Below are 13,991 nucleotides of genomic sequence, written 5' to 3'. Positions count from 1 at the left end.
AAACAAAATATCAATTTGGTTATTGAAGAGTTATTGTAAAAACTCAGAGGTGTCAATAACAAATCCGTTTTGTGCGCGGAGCAGATTGGTGACTTCGCGTCCAAGTTTCTATAATTTCCGGTACGATAGTATTGGACTGAATATGAGATTATTAGCCAGTGTAAATACGCAAAGTGGGCGGAGGGGATTTGGCTAATAGCGGTATCGCGGCATCACAACGCTTCCAAGACTTGCTCCTCCTTCGAGCGATCTGCCAAATTCTTCAAGGAACATTAGTTTTGCCATAAATATTTGTCTTTGTAGTTCAAGAGGCAGAATGAGTCACTTGAAGCTGTGCGCATTCATTCAGAAAACAGGAGTTCCTGATCTTTGCACGCCAGGGAGTGTTCCCTATGGTCATTTTGCCTTTACTGAAAATTTTCTTTCGCCGTGTGCCAAATTCCTGCAACACCCTCCATTCCACGCCCTGCTGAATACAACCCCCAAGTCTTACATTTCCAGCCCGTGTTGTACAGTAGATCCAGCGGGCGTGGAAATACTGTCCTTAATAGGGACGGTACAATGCACCTGAACTTCTAACCTCGCAACATAAAAATGCACCCACCTGCTACACGGGAAGACCCTGCCCCACAAGAGCGGGGATTGTGTAGGAACCAATGTCTTTCTGGCTTTTGTGACAGTGACCGGATCAAGCTCTGGAGAAGGCCGGTTGAACAAGACATGTTTCTTTAATGAAACTCACTTTTCGTGTCGTAGCCTGAAGCCAATTCTGTGCAGAAGCTGCATTTTCTTTCAGCAGAAATATGGTAATTTCCAAACAGTAATACATTTTGATGCATATTTATGGATGATGATACTGATGATGGAATTGTGAACATGATAAAAAAGAGGTGAACATGAAAGAGGAAACAATAGATGTCACAAGAAGGTCATGAATGGGCAGAAAAAAATCAGAAAACCATCACAAAAGTGTGGGATTTAATACAGTAAATCTGGTCGGTTAGAATCCCTGCTCCTGTGTGGTATAAGACATCACCTGATGTCAAGAAAAGATAAAGTGCATGTGCGTCTAAAAGTGTTCCCATTACTGATATCGCGTAATGTTTGCTGGTAAATCACAGGGATTTGATCCCTAATCCAATCTATATAAATATCATTACCATTATCTTAGTCAACAAAACTGACTCCTTTGAGAAAACGCGCGTCGGGGCTGTCTCTTGGGATTACTTAATTGCACTAGCACCTTAAGATGGGTAAGTTTTCTTGACTAAGGTAATCATGTCCATAATTTTGTGATTAATAAATTATTTCTACTTTATTATATTTATGAATTCAGGACTCCATTCTTTCTATAGTTGAACATTGTGATATTGGAGTTTCTTCTCATGTAATCCATTAACATTAACTAGATAGACTACTACGATATTTACACAATGAAATTAGTCTTAGCCTCTCTTTATCGTGTTCCTGGTATTCTTTTAGTGCAGCTCATCCTTGCCTCATTTAGACCAGTTTCACGCATCATTTTTTATTCTTCTTATATTAAAACTGTAGTGCTTTTTAGCGTGATGGATGCATTGCTGGCACTTGTGGCAGTTTTTTGCAATCCTTGTTGCATCTGTTTTTCTCGTAGGAATAAAAAAAAACTATCTTAATTTTCTCTTACCATTGCATAGTAAAATATGGACAGCATACACATGACTCCGTGCACCTAGGTCACCATGATTCTTGGCAGCACGAGTCCTGATTATACAGAACGATTGATGATCTTTTTATGCTGCGCAAAACATAATTTCACCCAATGAACAAACGTTTTGCTGTTTATGTGGCAAAAAATAAAAAACAGAGCTCTTACACACCTTTACCCTCCCAAAATCCCATCACTGCCTCTTGATGCTGATCCAGTCTTTTCTGATCGGCAGCAGCGGTGATCTTATGCCAAGAATGTTGCAGCAAATTACTGAGCTTAGCGGCTTATGCCATCTACATCAGCAGGGCCGCTGAGCTCAATGTTCGTCTGCAGCGCTGTTCATGTGATATCACCGCTGCAGCCAATGAACAATGATCGGAACATTTGCGAGAAACAACCCAGGACCCTGGGAAGGTAAGAACTTTATTTTTTTTATTTTTCATTTTCTTTTTCTTACATCCCTGAGCTTTTGGAGCAATAATCTGTGAAAGGTGTAAACCCCTTTAGTAATTGTGTGAGAATTTTCTCTGCTTCTTGTTTCTTTGAGACGTCATCGCTATATAAAAGAAATATTTTAAAATTATATATATATATATATATGGGATGGGAGGTTTTTTTTAGTATGTGCTAATCAAAAGTTCAGCTCTATGATAACAGTCCTGGTCTTGTCTTCCCCGGTCTCGGTTCAGCAGTGTCAGTGCTGCTAGTTATTTGTTCGAGGGGGGGAAGATGCTGTAGTTTTATACTACATGGGAGGACAGTATACATCAGACCAGTGGCGGACACAAACCAAAAAGGGCCAATGTGCAAGAACGGTATCTGAACCCTCTACAGTCCATAAAGCACAATTCCACCCCCTTCGGGGGAGGATATTGGCCCCTTACCTCTTGGGCCCCGGGTTGCACCAATGATGTGTCGGCCCCTGCATCAGAGATCTTCAGCATTTGTGCTTTTCCGCAAATCCTCTTCGCTTCATGCACCTCTACCATAGAGCGTCTGACATGTAATCCAGCCGGGCGCGCTGTCTGAGCCGAGAATACCAGGCTAATCAATGTGCTATAAACAAGCTGGCAGCTGGAGGTAAACCTCATTTACCTATGTGTAAGATTTACATTATTGCTTAAACAAGACTGTTCTTGTGACGCCACCGTCCCAGCCACGCGGCAGCGGGTGCGTTTATACTGTGCTTGCCATTCTGATATCTGAGCACCCGCTATATACATGATGGCGGAGGCTTTAGATTGGCGCACGCAGAGTATATCAGTGCAGCGTAATTAGAAACTTTTGCGTCACTTCTTTTTTTTTCCACTGAAACTCACAAAATCATGCTGCACAATACAATGGCTCCACATTGCTGGTTGTAGCCGTTATACTGCATTAAATGTGTCACTTCAGCGGTCAGTTGATTACAGTTTGTTATTAAGCTTACAGCTTAAAGGGAATCTGACAGCAGATTTTTGCTATGTAATCTGACAGCAGCATGATGTAGGGGCAGAGACCCTGATTTCAGCGATGTGTCACTTACTGGGCTGCTTGTAGCAGTTTAGATAAAATCCCTGTTTTCTCTGCTGTAGATGAGGCAGTGCTCAGAATGCTGAGCTGTGTATAACCCCACCCACACCCCTGATTGGAAGCTGATTGGTTACTTTTTCAGCGAGCTGGCAATGAGTGGTGTGGTTACACAGATTAGCGGGACTTCCTGGCACGCGACATTTAGTCCTGCAGTGATAATCTCCCACTGATAAAACACTGATTGCATTGAAACTACAGCCTGATAAGTGACACATCCCTGGAATCAGAGTCTCAGCTCCTACATTATGCTGCTCTCAGATTAAAAAGGAAACACCTGCTGACAGATTCCCTTTAATGTTAGGCGTAGCTATGTGGATCACTTTGGTACTTCTCTATTTTATGGGAGAGTGGAAATTAATAGAAACAGATATGAATTGCACTACAACTTTGTAAATTTATGTTTCTGTTCCATTACAGCCGGTTGTCGTTAGGGGGGATTACGTATATGCACAAAATGACAAAATAGTTTGTTTTTGTATCTAAGCGTTAACATTTGCAGCTTAGTGCATTGTGCCAGTTAGTTTCACCAAAGATCATCTAATAGGTTTAGCTGTTCAAACATATTACATTTTCAGTGGCCAAATATATTTATTTCTATCGGGATCGTCCCCTTACGTGTTGGATTTCAACATACCTCCACCTTTGTTTCCACCGGCGTTTAAAGAGAATCCGTCAGTAGGATCAACCCTCCTAAGCCGTCGATATGGGCATGTACTTCATAGAAAGCTGAATAAAATGACACCTTGATATCTGTGATCCGATTTTTTATCCCTGAGAAATTCATATTTTTCTTAATATGTAAATGAACTGTTAATGCCTGTGTCCCTCCCATAGATCTTAACAGCTCATTTATATATTAAGAAAAACTTGGATTTCTCTGGAATAAAACATCGTATCTCAGACATCAAGGTATCATTTTATTCAGCTTCCTATGAACTACATGCCCATATAGACGGCTTAGAAGGGTTGATTCTAATGATGGATTCCCTTTAATGTTTCCAAAGGTGTCATAAAGTGGTAAGGATACGGTATATCTATATTGTGTTTCTTATGAAATTGGTGAAATGGACAGATATGGTTCCTACATGGATGGCCGCCACGTACCGTAATACTACATATATACTGCAGTGATGACCATGGCTTCTCTTGTTAAAATCTATTAGATTGACTGGACAATAGCTTTAAAGACAATTCCCTCAAACGTAGATTAATTGTAGCAGCAGATAGGAGCTTGTGCTGCTGATGTTGGCGTGACCGGTCTTGTATGGTCAGATGCAGTCAGTGACATTACATCTCCCCCCCATTTGTCACATTACGAAGCTGAAGTGTATGTGTTACATGAGCCGCAATTAACAATGCCCTGTGAATACGGCATTTATCAGAGCCGTCCTTGTTTCTAACTAAGGAAAAGGGTATCACGCGTCTGCTCCTGTGTGGCCTCGCACAGTCTAAACACATAGCGGTAGATTCATTAACACTGGCATTTCATACGTCAGCCAAAAAAAAAAGATTGTTAGAATAAATTGCATCACATTTATTAAAAGACTCATCATGACTGTTATCAAAGGATGTAAATTTGTGCCAAAATTTGCATCATTTTCTAGCTACACCCCCTGATGGTAAGAATGGTGGAAAAATTTAAAATTTTGCAGTTTGAATTTTTCTGAAAATTACGACTTTTTAAGACTCAGTTTACTCCAAACACTGCCATAAAGTGATGAATAATTGTGGCCATGGAGCTATGTGTTGCAGTGAAGCCCTATGTATGGGGCGGTATTATACACACTTGTCAGTCTATTCTGACAGTAATATGCTCGGCTTTATTCCGTAAAACGGTCCCTCGGCTGCAGCTTGTTTTACGTACAGACTGAGCTTTACTCACCATCCCCAGGTCCAGTGACGAGTCTGATGTCATATTGTCTACAGCAGCGATTAGCCCTGCAGCCGATTAGTGAGAGCAGCAGCTTTGCCCTCAGAGCCACCGAGCTGCAGCGCTGGACCTGGGGAGTGTGAGTAAACTGCAACTGGGGAACAAAGGTTTTCGGAAACTGGAAAAACATCTTAATACTGGATTTTTTGACCTATCTAAGCTTAGGGGTTATCAAGACTCACTCACTAGCAGTAGTAAATGATGGGAGATTTAAGCTCTGAAGCCTACAGAATAGTGTGTGGCGTATAGTACATTGCTGGAACTCCGGATCAGAGCCGGGTAAGTAACAGTGAGCGCAGAATGTAACTCAGGATCGGTAATGTAATGTATGTACACAGTGACTGCACCAGCAGAATAGTGAGTGCAGCTCTGGGGTATAATACAGGAGGTAACTCAGGATCAGTAATGTAATGTATGTACACAGTGACTGCACCAGCAGAATAGTGAGTGCAGCTCTGGGTATAATACAGGATATAACCCAGGATTAGTACACAATCTGTAATGTATGTACACAGTGACTGCACCAGAATAGTGAGTGCTGCTCTGGAGTATAATACAGGATGTAACTCAGGATCAGTAATGTATGTACACAGTGACTGCACCAGCAGAATAGTGAGTGCAGCTCTGGGGTATAATACAGGATGTAACCCAGGATCAGTAATGTAATGTATATAGACAGTGACTGCACCAGTAGAATAGTGAGTGCAGCTCTGGAGTATAATACAGGATGTAACCCAGGATCAGTAATGTAATGTATATACACAGTGACTGCACCAGCAGAATAGTGAGTGCAGCTCTGGAGTATAATACAGGATGTAGCTCAGGATCAGTAATGTAATGTATATACACAGTGACTGCACCAGCAGAATAGTGAGTGCAGCTCCGGAGCATAATACAGGAGGTAACCCAGGATCAGTACAGGATCTGTAATGTATGTACACAGTGACTGCACCAGCAGAATAGTGAGTGCAGCTCTGGAGTATAATACAGGATGTAACTCAGGATCAGTAATGTATGTACACAGTGACTGCACCAGCAGAATAGTGAGTGCAGCTCTGGAGTATAATACAGGATGTAACTCAGGATCAGTAATGTAATGTATGTACACAGTGACTGCACCAGCAGAATAGTGAGTGAAGCTCTGGGGTATAATACAGGATGTAACTCAGGATCAGTAATGTAATGTATGTCCACAGTGACTGCACCAGCAGAATAGTGAGTGCAGCTCTGGAGTATAATACAGGATGTAACTCAGGATCAGTAATGTAATGTATGTACACAGTGACTGCACCAGCAGAATAGTGAGTGCAGCTCTGGAGTATAATACAGGATGTAACTCAGGATCAGTAATGTATGTACACAGTGACTGCACCAGCAGAATAGTGAGTGCAGCTCTGGAGTATAATACAGGATGTAACTCAGGATCAGTAATGTAATGTATGTACACAGTGACTGCACCAGCAGAATAGTGAGTGCAGCTCTGGGGTATAATACAGGATGTAACTCAGGATCAGTAATGTATGTACACAGTGACTGCACCAGCAGAATAGTGAGTGCAGCTCCGGAGCATAATACAGGAGGTAACCCAGGATCAGTACAGGATCAGTAATGTATGTACACAGTGACTGCACCAGCAGAATAGTGAGTGCAGCTCTGGGGTATAATACAGGATGTAACCCAGGGTCAGTACACAATCTGTAATGTATGTATATGGTAACTCAATCTGTTCTATTCAGGTTATTGTGAAACACACAAATCATATATGATAATGAACATTGCATCTATTGCAGCAAACACAGTAATGCAAATAAAACAGCCAAACACAGATCTTCCGGCACAAAATGGGGTTTAATGATAATCCTGTTGCAGGACTCCTCTCCAGCTGCAGTGGAATGCTCCCACCTCAGTCAGGTCAGTAATACCGCTGCGGGTGGTCTATTGCTGGCCTGGACCAGTCTTTCCATGATATGAAATGTATTGCTGATGTGTTGGTGAGTCACATTTACGTATATGTCAGTATAGGAGCCGGGCCTGGGCTCAGATCATGCTTCCTATCCTTGTAACCATAAGGGTGGGAGCGAACTAAGAGTCCAGGGCGACCGCTGCTCTTGGTGCAAGTAATTCAAACACTGATCAATGGCAAAATTCTAACACTGATCCATGACCTTAAATTATACAAGTTACCCACTCGAACCCCCCAATAATAACACAGTCAAAGACAAACATATAGATAGACTGAATATTGGCCCATCTACATAATAGCAGCACCAACAATGCCCCAACTCTGGACGGTCGTGTTTTCTTCTCAACAAGGGAAGGAACCTGCGAGAAGCCGGCGACGATATATCCGTATGTGCATCTTCTGCATATGTGTCAGTGTCCTCTGCCCATATCTCGGCCTCCTCGGCGGCACAGTCCCATGCGTAAAGTATCTAGAAAATAATACTTTGTACATTCAAAATGTATGCGGTTCACCATTCGCACCTCGCATCCATATCCGGAGGTGCGTTTGGCACAAGGGATTCCTTTACACATTATTATCCTTTTTTTTTCTCTTGGATAAAGTTGTGTTTACCAACTAATAAAAAAAAAAAAAAACAGTTCTGAGAGAATTATGTATCTGCAGGCATCCATTGTCACGGCCTCCTCTTCCCATGGCGGCAGGGTTGTGTTGCCGAGCTGTCCCAAAGAACGTCAAGCCCCCTGATGGCATGCACGCCGGTCTGTGGAATGGGCCCCTGCGATCAGCTCCGGTAATGGCTACTGTCCAGGTCACGCTCGCCGCTCCGGTCAGATGCCGCTGGTGAGGTCATTTATTACACGAGATTTCACCAACTTCCTTAAAAATTCCTTCTCTTTCTGAATATTATGGGTCCAAGACTAGAAATAAAATTAAAAAAAAGGATAAAGGTGAGACGTAAAATATATAATTCTGTGATTATTAAATATAGAATTATGCGATTATTAAATATAGAATTATATTATTAAGTATAGAATTCTGTGATTATTAAATATATAAATATGTGATTATTAAATATAGAATTATATTAAATAGAGAATTCTGTGATTATTAAATATATAAATCTGTGATTATTAAATATAGAATTATGCGATTATTAAATATAGAATTCTGTGATTATTAAATAAAGAATTCGGTGATTATTAAATATAGAATTCTGTGATTATTAAATATATACATCTGTGATTATTAAATATAGAATTATATTATTAAACATAGAATTCTGTGATTATTAAATATATAATTATATTATTAAATATAGAATTCTGTGATTATTAAATATATAATTATATTATTAAATATAGAATTCTGTGATTATTAAATATAGAATTCTGTGATTATTACATATATAAATCTCTGATTATTCTTGGCTTTTTCTAACCTGAAATGAAGAGTAGGGTAACCTTAGCTTTACCAATGACCACCCCAGTGAGATGCAGTCAGTCATGGACTTGAGCATGGCCACAAATGGGAAAATATAGGGTAAAATGGCACCAAAGGCAGTTGCACACGGTGGTCGAATCTCTCATCCGAGAGAATTGGGTCGATTATGTAAATAACATTTGATCAGAGGGTGAGAATTGTGTGATCTGATTCTCTCAGATGAGGAGAAAATGAAGAAGAAAAATTCTCCGTTCTGTGAGGCCACGGATATCGGACTGCACTCACATGTCACTCGAGTGCAGTCTCATTTTTTGCTGTGCTCATTGCCTTGCATGTCTGAGTGCAATCCGAATATCAGATGAAACTTGGGCAAGCAGCAATTTTTTTTTTTTGTGTGCAAGGCTCCATAGAGTAACATTGGTCCGGGTGCGATCCGACAAAACATTGGATCGCACTTATTCACATAGATATGTGGCCATGAAGTACAAGGGTGAGCCGAGCACGGTGACAGCCGCCTCTTAGCTCCTGTCTGCTCTGCACCATAAGGGTCATACAGACGTCTGGGAATCGCGGCCCGAGGATGGACTGCAATCCGTGCACTGACCCAGCAGCATCATACGTGTATTTGGGTCAGCAGACCCGCGGCCGGTCCGTGGATTGCAGTCTGCGCTCAGACCGAGTTTCGCGGACATCTGAATAATCCCAAGGGGTTACACCTCCATTAGACGTCCTCATTCGTGTATTTATTTTTAAGTTTGTGGTCTGATCCTTGTAGGATTTATATCATATGATTTACAGAGTCGAATTGATAAAGTGATAGTATGAAAATCTGATATAAAAAAAAAATAAATAGAGAAGGTGAATACTCTACCTCTTTAATGGCCGCCATCTTGATAGTCTCATAATAGTGAAGAGGAGCATTGGGAAGGTTCATGTCGTATCCGAATCCTGCTACCGCCACCTCGTCACAGTTATGTAACGCCATGGTGATTGCCACGCTTCCGAGCGTCGGAATGTTCTATTGGGCGTAAGTGACAAAAAGAGAAAAGAAATAAATGCACGATAACAGCATCTTACCAAAGGCAAGAAGACAAAATAAAAACCAATATTCCACCATCACAGATTTTCTATGGGATCCAATTCTAACGTTACATCAATGATATAGTCGTGTATCCAGACAGGAGGCTGCAGAACGCTGAATTTCAAGTATTACTACTATCCCTTTAACAAGGACAACTATCTATAGATAGCCACCCGGCAAACCTATGCTCATGTCCCAGCGATGCTTCCCGCAGCCGGAATACCAGCGATATAAGATCTATAGCGTCTGGTGTGACATGCCACCGGCTACTGAAATCTGTGACTGTACATATAATATCAGCACTGGGACCATCTTATACTCTGCGGAGCCAATATAGTCCTCGAGAACACAGGAGCTTGCAATCTGTGAATGTATCACTTGCATCCTTTGTATTCTTGCTTGTCCTGGCTCCTTATGTCTATACCAAGGTTCTCCAGCTGTATGGATGTCAAGAGTTTACACCACCATGGCCGTGGGTGGTTCATCTTCTCTTAGCAAAATAGCCCTAATATCAAGTAGCAGCTGGGTTACAAGGAGAATGCCAAAAAACATCCCGCAGCGGAAGATAAAAGGAAAGCCCAACATACCCACAATGGATGGCCAATGATCCGGAGGATATTGATATACTATTGTCATATGATATTTTCCTCTCAATACCTTGACTTGCTGAAGAAAGAAAGGTTATGCCGAATTCTTTAGTGTCTACATAGTCCTGGCCAAAAACATAGCAGACTGAGCAGATGGAAGCACTAAATCAGCCGGCAGAGATTAATCGTCCATATGTCACAATGGAAGAGCTGCTGATAATCACCGCGCAGGAGCTTAGGACACATCACAAACTCTCCGTCTCATTCATTCATCCCGAGCCGCAAGTCCATAATCTCATTGAACACTTCCCGGGGACATGAGATGGCAATTCCCCCGGCTGCCGCGTCGTCGTCGACAGGAGATGCAATGGCCAGACACGCTCCAGAAAGTATAGAAAGCGGCATCTACGGGATCATTCATGGCAGAAACACATACGTTACGTTTGATAATAATAATAATTTTTATTTATATAGCGCCAACATATTCCGCAGCGCTTTACAACTTATAGAGGGGACTTGTACAGACAACAGACATTACAGCATAACAGAAATCACAGTTCAAAACAGATACCAGGAGGAATGAGGGCCCTGCTCGCAAGCTTACAACCTATGAGGAAAAGGGGAGACACGAGAGGTGGATGGTAACAATTGCTTTAGTTATTTGGACCAGCCATAGTGTAAGGCTCGGGTGTTCATGTAAAGCTGCATGAACCAGTTCACTGCCTAAGTATGTAGCAGTACAGACACAGAGGCTATTAACTGCATAAAGTGTATGAGAACATGATCCGAGGAACCTGATTATGGTTATTTTTTTTTTTAATAGGCCACACAGGGATCGTTAGGTTAATGCGTTAGGCCAGTCTGAACAAATGAGTTTTTAGGGCGCGCTTAAAACTGTGGGGATTGGGGATTAATCGTATTAACCTATGTAATGCATTCCAAAGAATCGGCGCAGCACGTGTAAAGTCTTGGAGACGGGAGTGGGAGGTTCTGATTATTGAGGATGCTAACCTGAGGTCATTAGCGGAGCGGAGGGCACGGATAGGGTGGCAGACTGAGACCAGAGAGGATATGTAGGGTGGTGCTGAGCCATGGAGTGCTTTGTGGATGAGGGTTCTGGAGTGGATGGGTAGCCAGTGTAATGACTGGCACAGTGTAGAGGCATCGGTGCAACGGTTGGTGAGGAATATGATTCTGGCAGCAGCATTCAGGACAGATTGGAGCGGGGAGAGTTTGGTAAGAGGGAGGCCGATTAGTAGAGAGTTACAATAGTCCAGACGGGAATGAATAAGTGAAACAGTAAGTGTTTTTGCAGAGTCTAAAGTAAGAAAAGGGCGAATTCTAGAAATGTTTTTGAGATGCAGATAAGAAGAGCGAGCCAGTGATCGGATGTGGGGGGTGAATGAAAGTTCCGAATCAAGGATGACCCCAAGGCAGCGGGCATGTTGCTTTGGAGTAATGGTGGAACCGCACACGGAGATGGCAATGTCAGGCAAAGGTAGGTTAGTAGAGGGAGAGAACACGAGGAGTTCAGTTTTTGACAGGTTCAGTTTCAGATTGAGGGAGGACATGATGTTAGAGACAGCGGTAAGACAATCACTGGTGTTTTCTAAAAAGGTCGGCGTGATAACAGGAGAAGAGGTGTATAATTGGATGTCGTCAGCATAGAGATGGTACTGGAAACCAAATCTACTGATTGTTTGTCCAATAGGGGCAGTATACAAAGAGAAGAGGAGGGGGCCTAGGACTGATCCTGAGGAACCCCAACAGTAAGGGGAAGGTGAGAGGAGGAGGAACCAGCAAAACATACAGTGAAGGATCGGTCAGAGAGATAGGAGGAGAACCAGGAGAGAACGGTGTCCTTGAGGCCGATGGAGCGGAGCATAGTGAGGAGGAGCTGATGATCCACAGTGTCGAATGCTGCGGAGAGATCCAAGAGAATTAGCATGGAGTAGTGACCATTAGATTTAGCTGTTAGTAGGTCATTAGAGACTTTAGTGAGGGCAGTTTCAGTAGAGTGTAAAGAGCGGAAGCCAGATTGAAGAGGGTCGAGAAGAGAGTTATCTGAGAGATAGCGGGTAAGACGGGAGTGGACCAGGCGTTCGAGGAGTTTAGAGATGAAGGGAAGATTAGAGACAGGTCTATGATTAGCGGCACAGTTTTGGTCGAGGGAGGGTTTTCTAAGTAATGGATGTATGATGGCATGCTTAAATGAGGAGGGAATAATACCGGAAGTGAGAGAAAGGTTGAATGTTTTTGTTAGGTGAGAGGTGACAGCCGAGGAAAGGGACTGGAGGAGATGTGACGGAATGGGGTCACTGGTGCGAGTGGTTGGGCAAGAAGATGCAAGGAGCCTGATTACTTCTTCTTCTGTAACTGGTTCAAAGTCAGAGAGTGAACTAGATGCAGTGGGGGAGGGAGGACAGTGCATGGTATGAAGAGATTGGGAGATGATTTCCTGTCGAATGTAGTCAATGATAAGAACATGTTTTTTTTCTCAGAGTTGTTTACCTGTTTATTGAGGGTGTTATTTACGTTTTATTAAAAAGGTGTTGTGTTACATCTTTACAGAGCAAAGCATCCAATCCCAAATGTACAATTTTGGAGATAACAGAACAATGGGGGAAAAGCGAGTGCTTGGGGGGATTATTGACGTATGGTAGAACAGCTCTAAATATACAGACTTGTAAATGGCAAAGATTGGCAAGAAGTGTCCAGTGAGTAATGATGCGCATATGTAACGAGGATACACGTCACTCCATTCGTATCTGTGGGTACCCAGGAGGAGAACCACCCCTTACTAAACAGGAGAAACGGATCCGGCGCTCCTTGTGGTGTTGAAAAGAATAATCTTTAAAGGTGCAACGTTTCGGTCTACTTTAGACCTTCATCAGTCAGATTTGCCATGTTGAAAACTGTATTACAAGTGAAGTGCTGTCGGGAAACGGCTCCCAATACCCTGGATGAAGCGCCTGTTATGCTCCGGTGACCTTGGAGCCGCATGAGACCTTCTCAGGAGTAGGTGGAACCTGTACTGACCGCAAACCCTAAACTGTCACCGCAACTAGAAGTAGCCGTGGGGTGTACCTAACACATCCTAGACACCTCGACACAGCCGGAGGACTAAATACCCCTATAGATGGAAATGGGAATTCTATCTTGCCTCAGAGCAGAACCCCAAAGGATAGGCAGCCCCCCACAAATATTGACTGTGAGTATTAGAGGAAAGACACACGCAGGCAGAAATCAGGATTTAGCAACAGAGGCCACGCTAGCTAAATAGGAAAGGATAGGACAGAATACTAAGCGGTCAGTATTAAAACCCTAAAAATATCCACAGCAGATAATACAAAAATTCCACCATCTAACTAAAGACATGGAATGTATATCTGCATCTCCTGAGAATCCAACTTGACTAAAATATCCAAACACAGTCTAAGCTGGACAAGAAAAAACATTGAATAGTACTGAATTGTAAAGCACACAGCATGTGTGCTGCAGAAACAAAACCAGACACTTATCTTTGCTGTTTTGGCAGCAGGGCAGGAGGAACCAGACAGAGATGCAAAACCTCCAAGAACAATGGACAACTGGCAAGGGCTAATGAATCCTGCACACCTAAATATCCCAGTCAGAGCTGCAATCAGCAGGGACACCTGCCCAGGATTGCAACCCAGGGACAACTGCATTACTACCAACAACCACCGGAGGAAACCCAAAAGCAGAAT

General features: G+C 42.6%; 1 protein-coding gene across 11 annotated transcripts in view; it reads right to left on the bottom strand.

The window, feature by feature from the left end:
• Positions 1 to 7,021: 7,021 nt before the first annotated feature.
• ST3GAL3 (ST3 beta-galactoside alpha-2,3-sialyltransferase 3) overlaps positions 7,022 to 13,991 on the bottom strand; it is a 308,813-nt gene continuing 301,843 nt past the window's right edge. For all 11 annotated transcript variants that reach the window (XM_077277836.1, XM_077277842.1, XM_077277840.1 and 8 more), the window contains 2 exons: positions 9,467 to 9,613; positions 7,022 to 8,072 (listed from right to left, as the gene is read on the bottom strand). In XM_077277836.1, coding sequence (XP_077133951.1) covers positions 7,983 to 8,072; positions 9,467 to 9,613 — 237 coding nt within the window. In that variant the 3' untranslated portion in view covers positions 7,022 to 7,982. The remainder of the gene's footprint in view (positions 8,073 to 9,466; positions 9,614 to 13,991) is intronic.

Source organism: Ranitomeya variabilis, chromosome 8, assembly GCF_051348905.1.
Source record: "Ranitomeya variabilis isolate aRanVar5 chromosome 8, aRanVar5.hap1, whole genome shotgun sequence".
NCBI lineage: Eukaryota > Metazoa > Chordata > Amphibia > Anura > Dendrobatidae > Ranitomeya > Ranitomeya variabilis.
Note: the sequence above shows the minus strand (reverse complement) of the source record. Positions and strands in the feature narration are given on the sequence as shown.